Raw genomic sequence first — 16004 nt, forward strand, 5'->3', positions numbered from 1 at the left:
GCTGCAAACGCAAGATGAATTTCACCAGATGATTCAGGAAATAAACAGGATCTGATGTTTTTTCATGCCCTCAACACCTTTTGTAAATAAAACTTAGCCCATGACGCCAGATTTCAAGATATATTTTCTAAGTTTCTGCTGGAAAGCAGGGACGACCAATATTTCTTACAACAGTTGACCTTAGAGAACAAATTTTTCACTGAAAACATCGCTGACAATCACTTTTTTCCCCCACTGTTTTTTCCATCTATAAAAATAATTTGCATGCTCTGAATCTATAAGGCTTTTTCTAGCATGGCTTACAAATGATTAGCCATACATAAATGCAAGACACTTATTTAGCTTATTGACTATTTCAGCTGTCCAAATGTATTTTTCTAATTTTCAAAGTGCAATTTCAAACTCAATTTTCCCATCCTTTTAATTGGGACCTCAACCACTAGCTGTAATTAGGTGGTTTATTTTTCACTCATAAGCCTTAGCTATCTCATCAAATCTGATGAATCAACTCAACTGCCCGAGTTATGGTTTATTATTCTTATGCAATTCACAGACCCTATTACTGGTTCAAAGGCCAAAGTGTTAAGTTTCACTCTAAACAAAGATTCCGGGCTGACCTACATATCATAAGCTTTGTCTTTTGATGTGGTACTTCCCACTCCCAGAATATGGAATTCCATTTTCATCTTCTTACACAAACAAAAGCCCACAGGTACACACAACACACATGCACACAGACCTTCTTAGAAAGTACAGGCAACCTCCTGCCTGTATTTCTGAGCATAACCAGTGCTTTTATTTTACGTTACAAGGCTTTGTTCAGAAAGCCAAGCTGAAGGGGAGTTTGTTGCATGCTGAAGTTCTTACAGTTTAACCGAACCTGTAATCCTTAATGGACCACTATTTTTCCTCTTTACCAATGCATGTGCAGCTCTGCAGCTTCCCTACTCTAGTCTGCAGTATTTTGAGGGACTGGTCTTTTCCCACAGCAATATAAATTTTAATTAAATCTGGTAAGTCAAGCTTTCCTTATTTATACTCAGTTCTTCTTATGGCAACACACAGATAGGATTAAATGGTGCTGTCAAACAGAGATGCTGGTATTTGATGGCTTTTAATATTGCTGCCCATACCAAGACAATAAATAAATACCATCAATATTGCCTATTCTTACTTCTTTAGTAATTATTTCATTAAAGTCATATTTATGCTGTCAAGTACCAGGAAGAACTGCTGGTACCAACTTGTAAGTCTATTTGGTGGTAATAAACTATGCCCAAGGATGGTTTTGAAAGGAATATTAGCAGTAACAGCAATAGCAATTCACTATGTATTTTATAAAACTTGTCAATGTATGAAACTAATAAACTCAAAGATTAAAGAAAAGTATAAGGAAGCAGCAACTCAGACCACAGGTCTACATTTACTAGGCAAAGATCGGCAATCCAGCTAAGTAGCAAACACCCTCCCAAGCCACCCACCTCATCCTCAGAATGCTTGCAAAAAGGTGGGTTTACATAATTCCCAAAACATCACTTCTTCCCAGGATGGCAAGGCAACTTCTCATATGCCCTGTTTCTCAACACTACCAACAGCCAAGGAACGATGACAACTTGAACACAATGCCTACGGCAGGTTGGCAAAAATGCAAGTAAATTAGCTTCCAAACCCTCTTCCTCTTGCCAACACTGCACTGCAAATCTCTAGTACAGAGACTGCTTCTGATCTCATTCACTCCAGGCTGACAGTAGTGTAAGTACAATACCATTGCCTTTGACAGCAGCATTCCTGCTTTACATTAGTGAAAAGGGATAAGAATAAAGCCTCTCTGTTCACTCTTTAATTCAGTGTGCAGACTGCTGAGAATAGATATGCTGTGTCTTCTACTCAGGCTAATTTACAAAGGTGTTACAGGTGACATTATAAGCTTTATTAATACCTTTTTTTAAGCAATCATCAGCTCAGAATGCTGACTAAATTTCCTCCCAATTGCATAAAACATTTATGAAGACCAATTAAAAGCATCAGCAGCAAGGCTATCAGAACTGTATCTATCATCTTGTTATAGATTTCCCCTCAGTATGACAGCCATGTCCCTTCTTGTCTCTAAGGAGATTTTTTTCCTTTAAACTAAGGTTTACTTAGTTCTGTTGCATTGAAAACTAAAGCTGGGAGGTGAAATCAGCTGGAAGGGGACATCTTTCCAAACCTTCTCCAGCTGGAGAGGAAACATTCATCTCCTCTTGATACACTAGACTACAGATGCTGTCTCCAAAGATATTCATTCCTCTCAACCTCAAAAAAGACCCACAGTTGACCTGCATTTTCCTATGTTATTTCCAGTACTGTTAGCAAACTACTGATGCACTCCATGTTGCTCTCACTTTACTGATATCAAATCTAATTCTTGGTAGAGGCTCATGTTTTATTTTTAATGGTGATCCATGGGCTAGTGTATAAACATAGATGCATATGTTTCTCATTCTACACTGAAATTCCCTGTTATGCCAGCATAAAGACCAAGGCAGAATAAACCCTTTGTATTGTAAGTATGCTTTGTGGTTATCATTTATTAACTATCACATTGTCTCTTTCACTCTTGTTCAGCTAGGAAACATGTTCCCCTTACAAGTTATCACAACTTCTCTTTCTTCTCCCTTTGTGTTATTCTCTTACCTGGACTGCTTTTCTTTCCCCGATTTGTTTTCTTTTTGTTCCTCTGTAGCTCTTTCATTACCTTCATTTCCAACAGGTCCCACCACTAAGAAATAATCAGTGATGCAATTAATGCTAGTATTTTACATGCCATCAGAGAAGTCTGGAAGCAAGATCCAGCCTAATGAGACTGGATATTCTTTGCCGGTAAGGTTCTTCCAGGCTTTCTTTCAGGCTGAACCACAAAGAAAATGTATTTATTAGTTAACCTTTATTTCCTCTTGGAAAGTTCAGAATCTGACAGCTAGAAACTTTCTGTTTGCTAGTGTACATTTAGATTCTGAAAAACATGATGATTACATAAACAAATTAAAACAGCTCAATCAGGCCTTGCAACTGGAAAGATGACATCACTGAACCATGCTATTTTGAAGGCACTTACCACCTCAGTTTAAAAGCTAATGCATGCTATATTGTATTTTTAAATTTGTGGCTTGCTGTCCCTTGGATGACACTGCTTCACAGGTACACAACAATGCTGTTACCTTCAGGACTACACAAAATATCTGTCTCAAAACCCTGAGAGCTTTTCAGAGTTTCAACTTTGAATCAAGTTCAAGCCCGAAACCCATATTGCACTGGTTGCATCAGAGCAAAATGATCTACCTTAATTTCAGGAAAACCCACATGAAGTATAATTACGTGCACTTCAAGGGAATGCATGCAGTGGAAGAGAGACTCGATGGGACATTCCTTTACCTTTGTGCTATTTCTCAAAGGTTGGGATGGTACCAATGGGCCACTATTTTTAAAAAGGGTAGAAAGGAAGACCCTGGGAACTAGTGATCTGTCAGCCTCACCTTTGTGCCTGGGAAGACCATGGAACAGATCCTCCTAGAAGCTATGCTAAGGCACATGGAGAACAGGGAGGTGATTCGAAGACAGCCAACATGGCTTCACCAAGGGCAAGACCAACCTAGTGGCCTCCTGTGATGGAGAGACCACATCAGTGGACAAGGGAAGAGCTACAGATGTCACCTATCTGGACTTCTGTAAAGCCTTTGACACAGTCCCCCCACAACATTCTTCTCTCTAAATTGGAGAGATAAGGATTTGATGGGTGGACTATCTGGTGGATAAGGAATTAGCTGGATGGTTGCATCCAGAGAGCAGTGGTCAATGGCTCAATGTCCAGATGGAGACCAATGATGAGTGGTGTTCCTCTGGGGTCTGTACTGGGACCAGTACTGTTTAATATTTTCATCAGTGACATAGACAGTGGGACTGAGTGCACCCTCAGCAACTTTGCAGATGACACCAAGCTGAGTGGTGCAGTTGACATGCCTGAGGGACAGGATATCATTCAGAAGGACTTGGACAAGCTGGAGAAGCAGGCCCATGTGAACCTCATGAGGTTCAACAAGGCCAAGTGTAAGGTCCTGTACCTGGGTCGGGGCAACCCCTGGTGTCAAGACAGGCTGGGGCATGAAGGGATTGAGAGCAGCCCTGCAGAGAAGGACTTGGGGGTACTGGTGGATGAAAAGCTGGACATGAGCCAGCAATGTGTGCTTGCAGCCCAGAAAGCCAACCGTATCCTGGCCTGCATCAAAAGAAGTGTGGCCAGCAGGTTGAGGGAGGTGATTCTCCCCCTCTAGTCCACCCTCATGAGACCCCACCTGGAGTACTACGTCCAGTTTTGGAGTTCTCAGCACAGGAAAGACATGGAGCTATTGCAGCGGGTCCAGAGGAGGGACACAAAAATGATCAGAGGGCTGAAGCACCTCTGCTATGAGGAAAGGCTGAGAGAGTTAGGGTTGTTCAGCCTGGAGAAGAGAAGGCTGCGGGGAGACCTTATTGCAGCCTTTCAATACTTAAAGGAGGTTTATAAGAAAGATGGAGACAGAGTTTTTGCTAGGGCCTGTAGCAATAGGACAAGGGGTAATGGTTTTAAACTAAAAGAGGGTAGATTCAGACTAGATATAAGGAAGAAATCCTGTTACTATGAGGGTGGTGAAATTCTGGAACAGGTTGCCCAGAGAGGTGGTAGATGCCCCATCCCTGGAAACATTCAAGGTCAGGCTGGATGGGGCTCTGAGCAACCTGATCTAGTTAAAGCTGTCCCTGCTCTTGCAGGGGGGGGTTGGACTAGATGACCTTTAAAGATCCCTTCCAACCCAAACCGATCTATGATTCTATGATTCTAAGAGCAGAAAAGGAGTAAAAAAATTGAACTAAACTCAGTTTGGGCATAACTTTTTTTATTACCTCCTTTAAGAACCACAGAGAATAAAAACCCTGCATATCCATACAAACTGCAAAGCTGCTTGAATTCCTTTCAATTCAAAAATATGAATTCAATGTCCCAAGGTGTAAAGGGAATGGTGGGAAGCAACAGTTTTCATTTTCCTTGTGAGGTGTTTTTCTAGACCTTTTTTTCCCGTGCAGGTTGGATAGGGTGCAAAATCAATGGCAGCTAATGGTCCACAAGCATTGACACTTTCTCTTCTCATCTATGGAGACTTGATACCATTAAATAAAAACACAGCTTTAATCAATAGGAACAGAGATAATATTTACCCCTATGATATTGTTGCTGTTTAAAATATTGTGTCCTTCACAGACACTCTGTGAGTAGAAAATCATTGCAGACTGAACAACTGCTCACAGCTTCTCTGGTTATTTCCCCCTTTTCACTTCCCCTCTTCACACTGTCTAGTTTGATTCTATCTCACAACCAAAGTTTTTCTATGCTCATTTATTGTCTTTCCCCAGTCACTACTTGCTGTCGTTACCTTTAACCCAAGAATATCAAATTGGTGTTTAAACATTGTCTGAGAAATTTGTAGAGTACAATAAAGGCACATGAAAAACTAAAATAGGTGAATAAACAAAATTGAGAGCCATAATACAACATTCACCAGAAGACTTGAACAGTCAGCCTCAAATCAAAGTTGAAGGTGCTGTTAATGATGACTGTAATCTAACTTACTGGCCATCAAAAGCTCAAAAGCTCAAGCTCTGTGCTACCCTATGCACTGTTTCTCAGGAGTGCAAAGCCCTGGTCCACTTCCACACAGGCTGAAGAGTTTCAGCATTCTACTGGATTCGGCCTATAGCTTAATGTAAAGTTTTATGGGCATCTTGGCAGTGGGAATACCTACAGATTTCCAAAGCAGCAGCATTAAGAAGCGACTAATAAACAGGTATTAACATGTTTCTTTTAATGCAAAACCAGTTTAGTCACATATTATGTGGAATTACTACAATGCCCTAGTCAATCTCTCCTTGGAAGCTGCCTTAGTACAGGAAATACTTGCTGTCAGTTCACTTTTGCTGGTCAGCAGTCATGACAAAAATACGGTAATCCTAAGATTACTTCTGTTCTGCAGTGGTTTGCTGTTTATTTTCTAGACTTTTTAAGCTAACAGTTATCATTTAGAGCTGAAAAGGTTCTTAAAATAATTATTACAACTACTGCTATGCATTGTTCAGTGTTCAATGTTCAGTGTTGAAATACACGATCCACACTCAAAAGTTTCAGCTGGTAATTAACAGAACATTGGATCGTAAAGCAAAGCATGGTCCTCATCACAAACAGTTTATAACCTGAAGTGCAAAAAATATGCAGAGGTCCACAGTGGTATGTACTGCACAGTCATGGTAGTCCCAACAAAACTACTTAACTGTGAAGATACCTACATGTACGGTTATGTAAAGGAGGCTAGCCAAAGAGAACTGATGAGAATTTTAGAAGATTAATGGATTTTACCACCCACTGTGAAATGCCATCGATTTAGATTCCTCACATCCTATTTCTCTTCTTCTTTTGGAAATCGTTTATGGGCAAGTTTATACTCCATGATCTTGTTACTTTAAGCCAAATAATCTATGAGCTGTCAGAACTATTTACATACTAACTATGCATCCTTATAGCCTGCATTTCTTATTTCTTAAATCCCAACAACCCAGCAACACTTGAATGGACCAAGCAACATTTATACAACGAGATCTTAATTTGGCAAGTGCTTCTGAGCTGCCATTAACTTTCCTCTGCGCTGTAGCCACCACTTCCAAGCAACGATAAAAACGAGGCCCACATGAACACTGGCGGACTGCGCAACCACGCCAGCCACTGAAACCCCACCTTGTCAGAGAGGCAACGGGGGGGGGGACGACATACACACTGGTGTATTCTGAGAGGGGACCGCCCAGCGGCCCCAGCCCCTCCCTCACCTCACCTGGTTGGGAAACAGGGCGGAGGAGAACAAGTTATGACCCAAAAAGCCGGTGACGGGTTTCCGGGCTGAAGCCCCAAGACCCGCGCTCGCCGGCCGAGCCGCAGCAAGGCCCGGGCCCGCCCCGGCCCAGCTGAGCCCTCGCCGCACCTGGCCCCGCCCCCAAAATGGCGCCGCCAGCCCGCGGCGGCTGTTCCGCCGACCCGACCCCGCGCTGCGGCCAAGGCCCCGCCCCTCTATTTGCATAAGGCGGCACCGGCGCCGCGCGTGTCCCTCCTCTCGCGGCGGCGGCGGCGGCGGCGGAGGGGCGTGCAGGCGGGCTGCGGGAACGGCACGGATGAGGCGCATGCGCGTTGTGGACGGGCGCTGGGGCTGTAACGGCTCGGCGCGGAGAGGCCGGGCGGGGCTCGCCGCCGCCGGTAGCGGCCGCCGCGGCGGGGCGGAGGAGTTCGCCGAGCCGGGCGGCGGCCAAGAGGGCTGGCGCGGCCAGTCGCGGGGCTCGCTGCAGCAGCTGGCGGAGCGGTACGCGGACCTGGCGGCCAGCCACAGCGAGGCGCTGCGGCAGCGGGAGGAGCGGGAGTGGCACAACGCGCGGCTGCGCCAAGAGAACGCGCGGCTGCGGCTGGAGAACCGCCGCCTGCGCCGCGAGAACCGCTGCCTCTTCCGCCAGGCCCTGCTGGGTCCCGGCCCTGCCGGCCCCGACCAGCCCGCCGCCGCGGACCCGGGCGAGGAGGCGGAGGCCCTGCGCGCCCAGCTGGGGCGGCTGCAAGAGAAGCACCGCCGGGCCTTGCAGCACCTGCGGCGCTGCCGGGCCGCCGGCGGACCGGAGGCCTCGGAGCTGGACGACGGGGAGTTGAACGAGCTGCTGGAGGAGGACGAGGCGCCGCCGTCTCCCCCCGAGCAGCCGCTGGAGAAGAGGAGCCTGGTGCCGCCCGTCTAGCCGGCGCCGGCGGAAGGGGCGGCCGGGGAGGCTGCTGTGCGGGGCGGCGCTGCGGGCCTTCCTGCGTGCCCGCCCTGCCGCCTCCGCGGGCAGCGCTGGACCTCGGGGCGGGGGAGAAGTGGATCACCCCCTCCTTCCTTCCTTCCTTCCTTCGTTGCCCCCGGTGAAGCGCGGGGCTGACCCCCACGCTTTCAGTCGAAACAGGCTCTTCCCAAAGAAAGGGTAGGGGAAGAGTTGGTTGGGTTTTTTTAATCCTCTTCCCAGATGTACGACCAGGAAGCATTGACCGTGATCAAGGAGAAGCAGGTTCAGCTGGAAGACTGACGCTTGGAAGAGGCCAGTGTTTTAGTCGAGGAATGCCTCAAAGCAGCTGTTGTCATGGAGAAAAGAACCACGGTGAAAAGAGCACTTGGTCTCATGTCACCTCATAGCATTGAACTGTGCTTCCTTCGGGGACCAGCTGTTGATCACCTTTTTTCTCTTTGAGTTAGCGACTGTCATGTAGACCGCAATAGCAATGGAGACTATCAAAAGATGGCTCTGACTAGTTCTTAGTAGCCTGTGTATGTCTGTTAGGAAAGGGAGTGGAGGAAGCTTGCAAGCTTCTTTGTCAACATTCCAGTAAAAGTTGGTGGTCATTTGGACCCCTCTGAATTGTCTGGACGTTTACTGAAAAACAGTATTTGTATTTTTAATTATGGACTTTGTTCACCGTCGCATGTCACATGAATATTGGTTTGAATTTCACATTTTCTCATAAAATTGCAGCTGATAATAAAACCACGACACACCAAATTATTTGTCTTAAGTGTGATTTTTTTTTGACAGGGAGTTATTTTGAAATTGTAGATGAAATGCCCTTCAGACCTTTGTAATGCACTTCCTCAAAGCTGAAGGAGTTCGTTATTTTTTGGACGTTTCTTCCTTAAGAAAATCTACTGTTTGAAAGCGAATTACTTAGCTATTTTTCAGACCTGGCCTCCTCTAGAAAATCTACTGCTTGAAAGCAAGCCTTGTAAAGAACTGAGACATCAGTTGGTTTTGTAATGTTCCTTCATTTTTTTGTCATTTAAAGCTGGCTGATGCCTTCAGGTTTGGGATTAGTTCCTTAAAGCTTTAATACCCAAGGTCTGTTTCAGTTCATAGTTAAAGTACCATGAAAAGGTGAAAATCCATCCTTTCTAAGTATCTTCGGTAATGTAACTTCTGAAAAGAGTAGTTGTTACTCCGTTGTATGTCAGCATAAGCCTATAGGCATAAAATGGCTGTAGTGCTTGTTAAACTTGAGTCTCTTTGGATCTGCAGCCTCGAGTGCGTTCTCAAAATGGAAAAGCAACTTGACATGGTGCAGTTAATCTCTCCTTAATGAGAAAGTGTGGGTGTTGATGTCTGGATATGGTGTTTAATTGTTTTATAAATGAAGTATTCTCAGAAATGCTTAAATTGATAAATGCTTAAGAATTACCTACAATAAGCGTACCAACAGGGTCGTCTTACTTTAGTAGCAGTTTCCAGTAAAGTATGAATACCCAAGCAACATTAAGAATCTGTCAAAATAGTACAACATAGGACTACAGTAAGATACAATGCTGGAAATGTGTAGCTGTGCAACCTTTTTAAAAGTTAACAGTATTGGCATGTACAAAAGAGATTCTGGATTTTCTGGTACAATATGCAAAATTTTTTAATTAAAATTCTGGGGCACTCCCAATAAATGGAATTTTTATGCAAGAATACCAAGTTCTATGCAAGATTATATAAAGGATTCTTTTTAATTTTTTTTCTGTATCCTGATAAATTATAAAACAACCCTGCAGATTACAAAATACAGAGAAAAAAAAATAATAGTATTTTGGTAAGATTGAAATTAATGTGAAGACTGCCAAAGAAGAGATTTTAAGTATTTTGTGAAATTGGTGCATCCAAATGAACTGCAGTAAATTATCACTTAAATTTAGTGAATTTGCGAAAGTTTCTTTTAACCAATCATCTGATCTGGTGGTTGTGAGTTTGAGAGCAAAACACAAGAAAATACAAGATTTAGGAAAAGTCTTTCGTAAGATGGTGCAAAAGTAGTACTTCCCTACAGTGTCCCCCAGTTAATGGTTTACAGGTGGTGGGTTTCCTTTATGATGCACTTGCATGATCCTCGGCTACAGGAAACTACAGAGACTTACAGGAAAAGCGAATATACAGGTATGCCCTGAAGGATATACCTGTTCAAGCCTTAATGCTTGTAGTCTGTATTTGTCTGTATGACTAGTTCTAACAGTTAGTAGCTTGATATCATAAGCAGAAACTCACATCTGGCCCTAAAACTGCAGTTCATCCAAAACCCCTTGTGTTGGCAGAAAGCGCAGATTATCTTTGGAATTGCCTGATACATTACAGCATCTATGCATCTGAAATGATGGTAGAAGTGTTACTACAGTTGTATGAAGAGCTTAAACCTTCCCCTACTTTTGGTTAAGGTGTGTTTTGTTTTCTTTTGTTGTGCTTTCTGTCTAATAAGCAGTCAGATCTTGAAGTTCCAGTCTTTGCTTCTTACTCCCAAATCTTGTCTTTAATTCTGTTTGTCACATTCCAGACTATGACAAGTATTTGTCCTTCTTTTGTTCTAGTTGTTGTGGTAGCATCTCCGTGTTTCAGTATCTTGCTGTGTTGAGCCTTTCTTCCTCTGGCCTGACTGAATACTACTTCCCTGGATTTGGAAGAGAGTGGACTTCAGAACAAAATAGCTACAGTATGCTCAGCAAACAGAACCATGCTGTCCTGTTTTCCTTCTTTTTATAATTTCACTTTTGTTTCAAAATAATTTCAGTTGTATACTGATAGTTTTCAAAACCATGAATTTCAAAACCATGCGTTTTTTCATATTTTCGAATCTAGGCTTTAAGTACCTGTTTCTTTGTCATAGTTACTTGAAAAAAAAAATTGATTTTTTTTTTGGTTTTGCTACGGCCAAATTTTTGAAGACTGGTGCATTATTTTCCTGTTTAAAAATGTTTTTGCTTATAATTAACTTTTACTGCATAGTTTTGTACTACAGTGCATCAGAGTGCTATATGAAGGTGAGTTTGTTTGCAGGTAAGTTTTTTTATTAGAGAATGGATTTAATCCAAGTTTGGGTTTGGGTGTTTTTTGTTTAGTTTAGTTTTGGTTTTTTCCTGACATAAATACATAGAAACATAAAAATGTGTAAAACATTTGTCAATAATACCTTCCTGATCACTTTGTAAATTGCAGTGTTTAAAATATGAACGCATATTCTCTTAACTTTCTTTGATGCATATATATAAAAATTTATAGAGGCAAACAGAACTAAAAATCCTGTAGTCTTTCACTTCATTGCTAAGACAGAAAAAAATATTTTGTTTCTTAAGGAAGTGTTCAGTCTTAGCTGCAGACTTTTCCTTACACTTCTGTCCTGTGCCTCATGTTAACGAAATATTATGAAGTGTATGTTGAATTGCAAGCTATATGCATGGCTATATTAAAACTGTATTAAAATCTTCTGGGGCCCTGTGTGAATTTGATGGCAATTACTTTAAAACACATGCATATGAACAGAATGGCTTAGTGTCGGTGCCATATTTAATATACACTCTATTGCTCTTTTGAGACCTAATTTAAGTTTCATTAAATATTGCACTCTGAAGGAGTCTTTGTCCGCTATGCTCATCTCCTTGAATATGTTAGGGCCTTTGGGTGCTTTAGCTGCCCACAGAGAATAATGAAATAAATTAAATGTCTTTGTATGATAAACTAATGCCATTCAGATTAGTTTAGTTCAGCTACTTTCCTACCAAAGGAGTCATCTGTTACTCTTCCCTTTCCGTCTGTCTCGCCATGTTCAGTATCCCCTTTTGGTTTTGTTCAGTTCAGCAAAGACATTTGTAAGATGTATAGAAAGACTCTTATCCAAACTTGCAAATGATTTAAAGTAGTGGTTTAAAGCTGGATTTTTAGTGATCACAAATTACCAAGGTCTTTCCTGTATATTTGTAAGTGATATCTGGTATCTCTATTATCATGCTGTGAAGTTTAGGTGTAACTGCCTGGGAACAGTCGTTCTGTACAATATCCGGATTGAATTTACTGCCACATCCCTTCTAAAATAAAACCCAGTATCATTCAGGGAATAATAGCAGCACGTGATTATAAAGCTCTTTTTAGAAAAGCTTGCTACCAGTATTATTTCATGACTTTCAAGGCCATTTGCTTGCTCTTTGTGCTGTCAAGGGTCTTTGTGCAGTCAGAATGTAGTTGTAGCAGTAGAAAAGATAAAAGACATTACATTTAGAGGGCATAAAGAAGCTGCTTTAGGTCTGGCTTTGTAGGAGGAAGTGTGGTATAAGGCTGGGAAGACAGCAAATGGGTTGGATAATCCAGAGAAAGAGAAAATTTTGTGAAAGAGAATTACTGTGGTAAGATGTGACCATCAAACAAAAGCTAATGGAATTATTCTATTCATATATATTGGTGTATTTTTAATGAATAAAAATATTCAATGCAAAGTTTGGATAAAGTAAAAGATTAGCACTGAGGAAAAATGCAACTGTGTCATACTCTGACATGTCTTTTAAGTGAGGGCAAGCTTTGGAGAGCTGCTCTACAAACAATCCTTAGCCTCTACTGAGATTATTATCAGTGGTGCTCATTAAGGTTAATTTATTTCATGTGAAAATTTGTGAGGGCCAGAAGATTGAGCATCTCCATTTTTTAAATGCTGATGGATTTTCAATGACCTCAAGTGCTTTACACAGTTGTTTGCAATTTAGCACCTGGACTAGTACAACTCTTAAGCCCCTGGTGGAGTACTGGTTCCCTAATAGAGGAATGCGCTGCAATCGGCCAGCAACATCAGGTGCTGTGCTTTGACAAACTCACTTCCAAGTGCCCGACCCAGCCTGATGCTGATTAAGGTGTGAGAGCTTAAGGCATACCTGGAGGTGAGGTGCTTGCAAAGCATGTAAATACAGTAGGTCTAATATGTTAGTGGTCATGACTTCTGTTATAATGACTGCCTACAAAAATTATATGGGCTACTGAAATAACAGCTGGTGTGTTTGTGCGTGAATTGCGAATAATTGGCTGCATCTGTGTTTCTTCTCCTTACTGACTACGAAATAGCGTTGTCTATTCCTTGGTCTGAACCATGACTCTGTGGGCGTTTGGTAATTCTTTCTTCATGGTGAAGACAGTGAAATCATTCTCCCTGTCTATTAGAAAGCCTCGTTCCCAGCTGAAGCTTCTATGACTTATAATTTTGAATTTTGTTATTGCTTTTCATTCAGAAGTGATGGATTTTTTTAAAATTTATCAAAAAATCTTACCTTGCTTTTACAGTTTGAGGGAGTTTTGCTGTGCTGCACTGGTGAGGAAGAAAAGCTTCAGAGTGGATGCTGTAAAATCATTTAGAATCAGAGCACTGTACTTGATGCGTTTTCCCAAGGACTTTAACAGTCCAGAAGTAAGATGCAAAAAAGCAGAAGTTTTCAAAGAAATCCTATGGAAGATTTTTTCTTCTGGTTTCAATTTTTTTAGTGATGTAAAAACTATAACTTTAATGACAGTTAAATATTTCATTACTCTGCACTGTAAATATAAGTGACTGGATCCAGGGAAAAGCTCAGGCACATGAAATCTAAAATAAGGCACTAAAAGCACTGGAGATGCTCGGAAATCTAAATATAAGGTCTTTACTACCAAAAGCAGTCCCAGAAGGCTCTCTTCATTTGACAGAGGAAGGTTGTGCCTGTTTTACTTTTGAAACCTCTGTTGATTATGAAAGAAGCAGCTGTGAAACTAGTGTAAAAGTCAGATTCAACTCTGTGTGCTTGAGACTTGTATGGCAGCACTGGAAAAAGCACTAGCAGTTGGCAGAGTGTGCATGAAATGCTGCTCATCTCCTGGATATGAGTAGATGCTCTTGGCTAAATTTGAATAGTCTCTGGCTTGGAGGACATCTGGAGAGGGGATAAAGGAGGGGGCTTCAAGTGTCGAGTCAGCTTGGTTGCTAGCCTTCTCTTGGTACCAGAGGAGCTTTTGTTTGTGTTCTGACAGAAAGTGTTTCATTTCAGCTTTTAGCTAAAGAAGCTCTCATGCCCACAGTGGGTGTTTCTCTGTCTCCTCAGTGTCGGCTGAGCAGGACAAAACTCAGAAGCTTGCAAGATCTCCTTTTGAGAGATTAATTAAGAGGCCAAAATAGTGGCTAGAAAAAGACTGAATATATCTGGTTAAAGAATAGATGGGAGGATTTCTGACCATATGGGTAAGAAGCCCTTTTTGCATTGAAGATTTACGTGTAAAAGATGCTAAGAAAAATGCTAGACTCGAGCAAGCTGGTGTAGCAAATACTGTTGCAACCGTGTAGCAAAGTTGAATACAAGCTCTTACAGGAGAGGAAGATGTGTTTATGTCCAAAAATTGAAGCAAAACTAACTTTATTCATTCAGATTCATGCTTTCATAAGGAAAGACTCATAAGCACTGAGATGCACGTGTCTGGCAGTCCAGCCCCAAAACACGTGTACTCTGGTGGTCCCCAGGCAGTCTTTCCAGGACTCCTTGGGTGAGACGTAGGACAAAGCATACCATCCTACAAGTCTGCCTCTCCTGGGTTTTGACGTCGGTTACCATATGCTGCCTTTGTATATAGTTTTTTTGTGCTCTTTATGAGCTGGCTGTGAGCAGTCTCTCCATCCCACCCCAGTAAATTATCAGCGTTTGCACACTCTCGCTTTGTCTCCTGGCCTGAGCGTCCTGAGAAGCTGCACACAGATGTATGGTGGGGTCTTTGTGACCTGGTAATGTAGGTGCCATTCTTACTGCTCTTCTGCAATTTGCTCCTTTTACTGGTTCCACACCCAGACCTTTTCCCCCCTCCACCATGCACACCAATCTTGACTTTTCTATGACAGATCTCTAGAGCAGATTCTGGTGTGCACTGGGAACGCTCTGCTTTGGAGTGGACCGGCACAATGAGTACTTTTCAACTGCATTCAGAACTGCATTTAGAGCTAAATTAGTGCCTTCTCTCAAATGCAGGGAAAGAATGGATGCACCTAACTCTCAAACTGCAATCACCTGAGTTTCATTTCTCTACTTTGTACATTAAACTTTACCAGGAGCTTAAAGTTTTCCCTTTCTGTATGCTAAGCAGCACTGTAATCTCAGAAAAACTGAGGATATCGTTGTGTTAACCCATGCCTACTGCCAAATAGGATCTGTAGTCTTTATGTTCCCCCACATGTTAAGTTATTCTGAGCGGCTCACACAGTACCAGCTTCACAGAGCAGTCCTCAGGCATTAGACACAAAGCAAAATATAGGAATGCTGCCATTTTCTTAAGAAAACACAGCTGAAGGTGGGACTCACACAACTTAAAGCTTAGAGAGCTTATTCAAGATGTAGCTTCTGTCTTTGGCATAAAGAAATTCAAACTCATTCTCTCACTTTCTAAGAGCTTGCATGGCTCTGCCAGTGGGGAACTGTGTTGTCTTACTGAGAGACTTCTACACTGCAGAAAAATTGAATGCAATGCATATGAGACAGAAAGGAGGCATTTTGCTCATCTATGTAAGTGATTCACTTGCTGTATGACAGAAGCCTCAGTTCAGTGGGAATAAGGGTGCTGGGTTCTCAGACTTCCCTTCAGAGAACTACTGTATGGTTATTTCTCATAGTGGTACCTGTTAATTGATACATTCATTTCTTTATTTTATTTTTTTCCTCTTCATAGTTCCTACCTTTAATTCCCTTTTAATAACCCTATTTTAAAGTATCCTGAGGTTCATCCATCATCTGTAATCTTAGGGAATTTTTAATTTTTCTTTCTTTAAAAATCCTGAGATAAGAGGTTCACAACAGGGATAGGTTCAGTAGGGAATCTCCTCTTTCTTTGAAAGGTTTCCGCATATTATGTGGGTATCCTGAAAAAATAAAGATGATTTTTATGATAACAGAGCTGTTACCCTGAGGGAGTTGACTGATAAAGCCAACACACTGGTTTTCTTAACATTATTCATAAAAGTCCTTACTATCACTACTGCTGCCTCAGGAAGAAAACGAGAGAGATGTGTTTTTATGAACCTTTCCTATGGAAATTGGAAAATGTGTAATTCTGTCCATAAGGGGACAACTAGCCAAAATACTTGTCATTGACCACTCTTC

The 16004-nt window shown here is 42.1% G+C and overlaps 1 protein-coding gene across 1 annotated transcript; it reads left to right on the forward strand.

Moving 5' to 3' along the window:
* The first annotated feature begins 7057 nt into the window (after nucleotides 1–7057).
* TUSC1 (tumor suppressor candidate 1) lies at nucleotides 7058–8613 on the forward strand. The gene is given in 3 exon segments (XM_072859095.1): nucleotides 7058–7102; nucleotides 7104–7154; nucleotides 7156–8613. Coding segments are annotated over 3 exon segments (771 nt in total). The 3' UTR covers nucleotides 7831–8613.
* The last annotated feature ends 7391 nt before the right edge of the window (nucleotides 8614–16004 follow it).

The sequence above is a fragment of the Ciconia boyciana genome, chromosome 4 (assembly GCF_034638445.1).
Source record: "Ciconia boyciana chromosome 4, ASM3463844v1, whole genome shotgun sequence".
NCBI classification, from domain to species: domain Eukaryota; kingdom Metazoa; phylum Chordata; class Aves; order Ciconiiformes; family Ciconiidae; genus Ciconia; species Ciconia boyciana.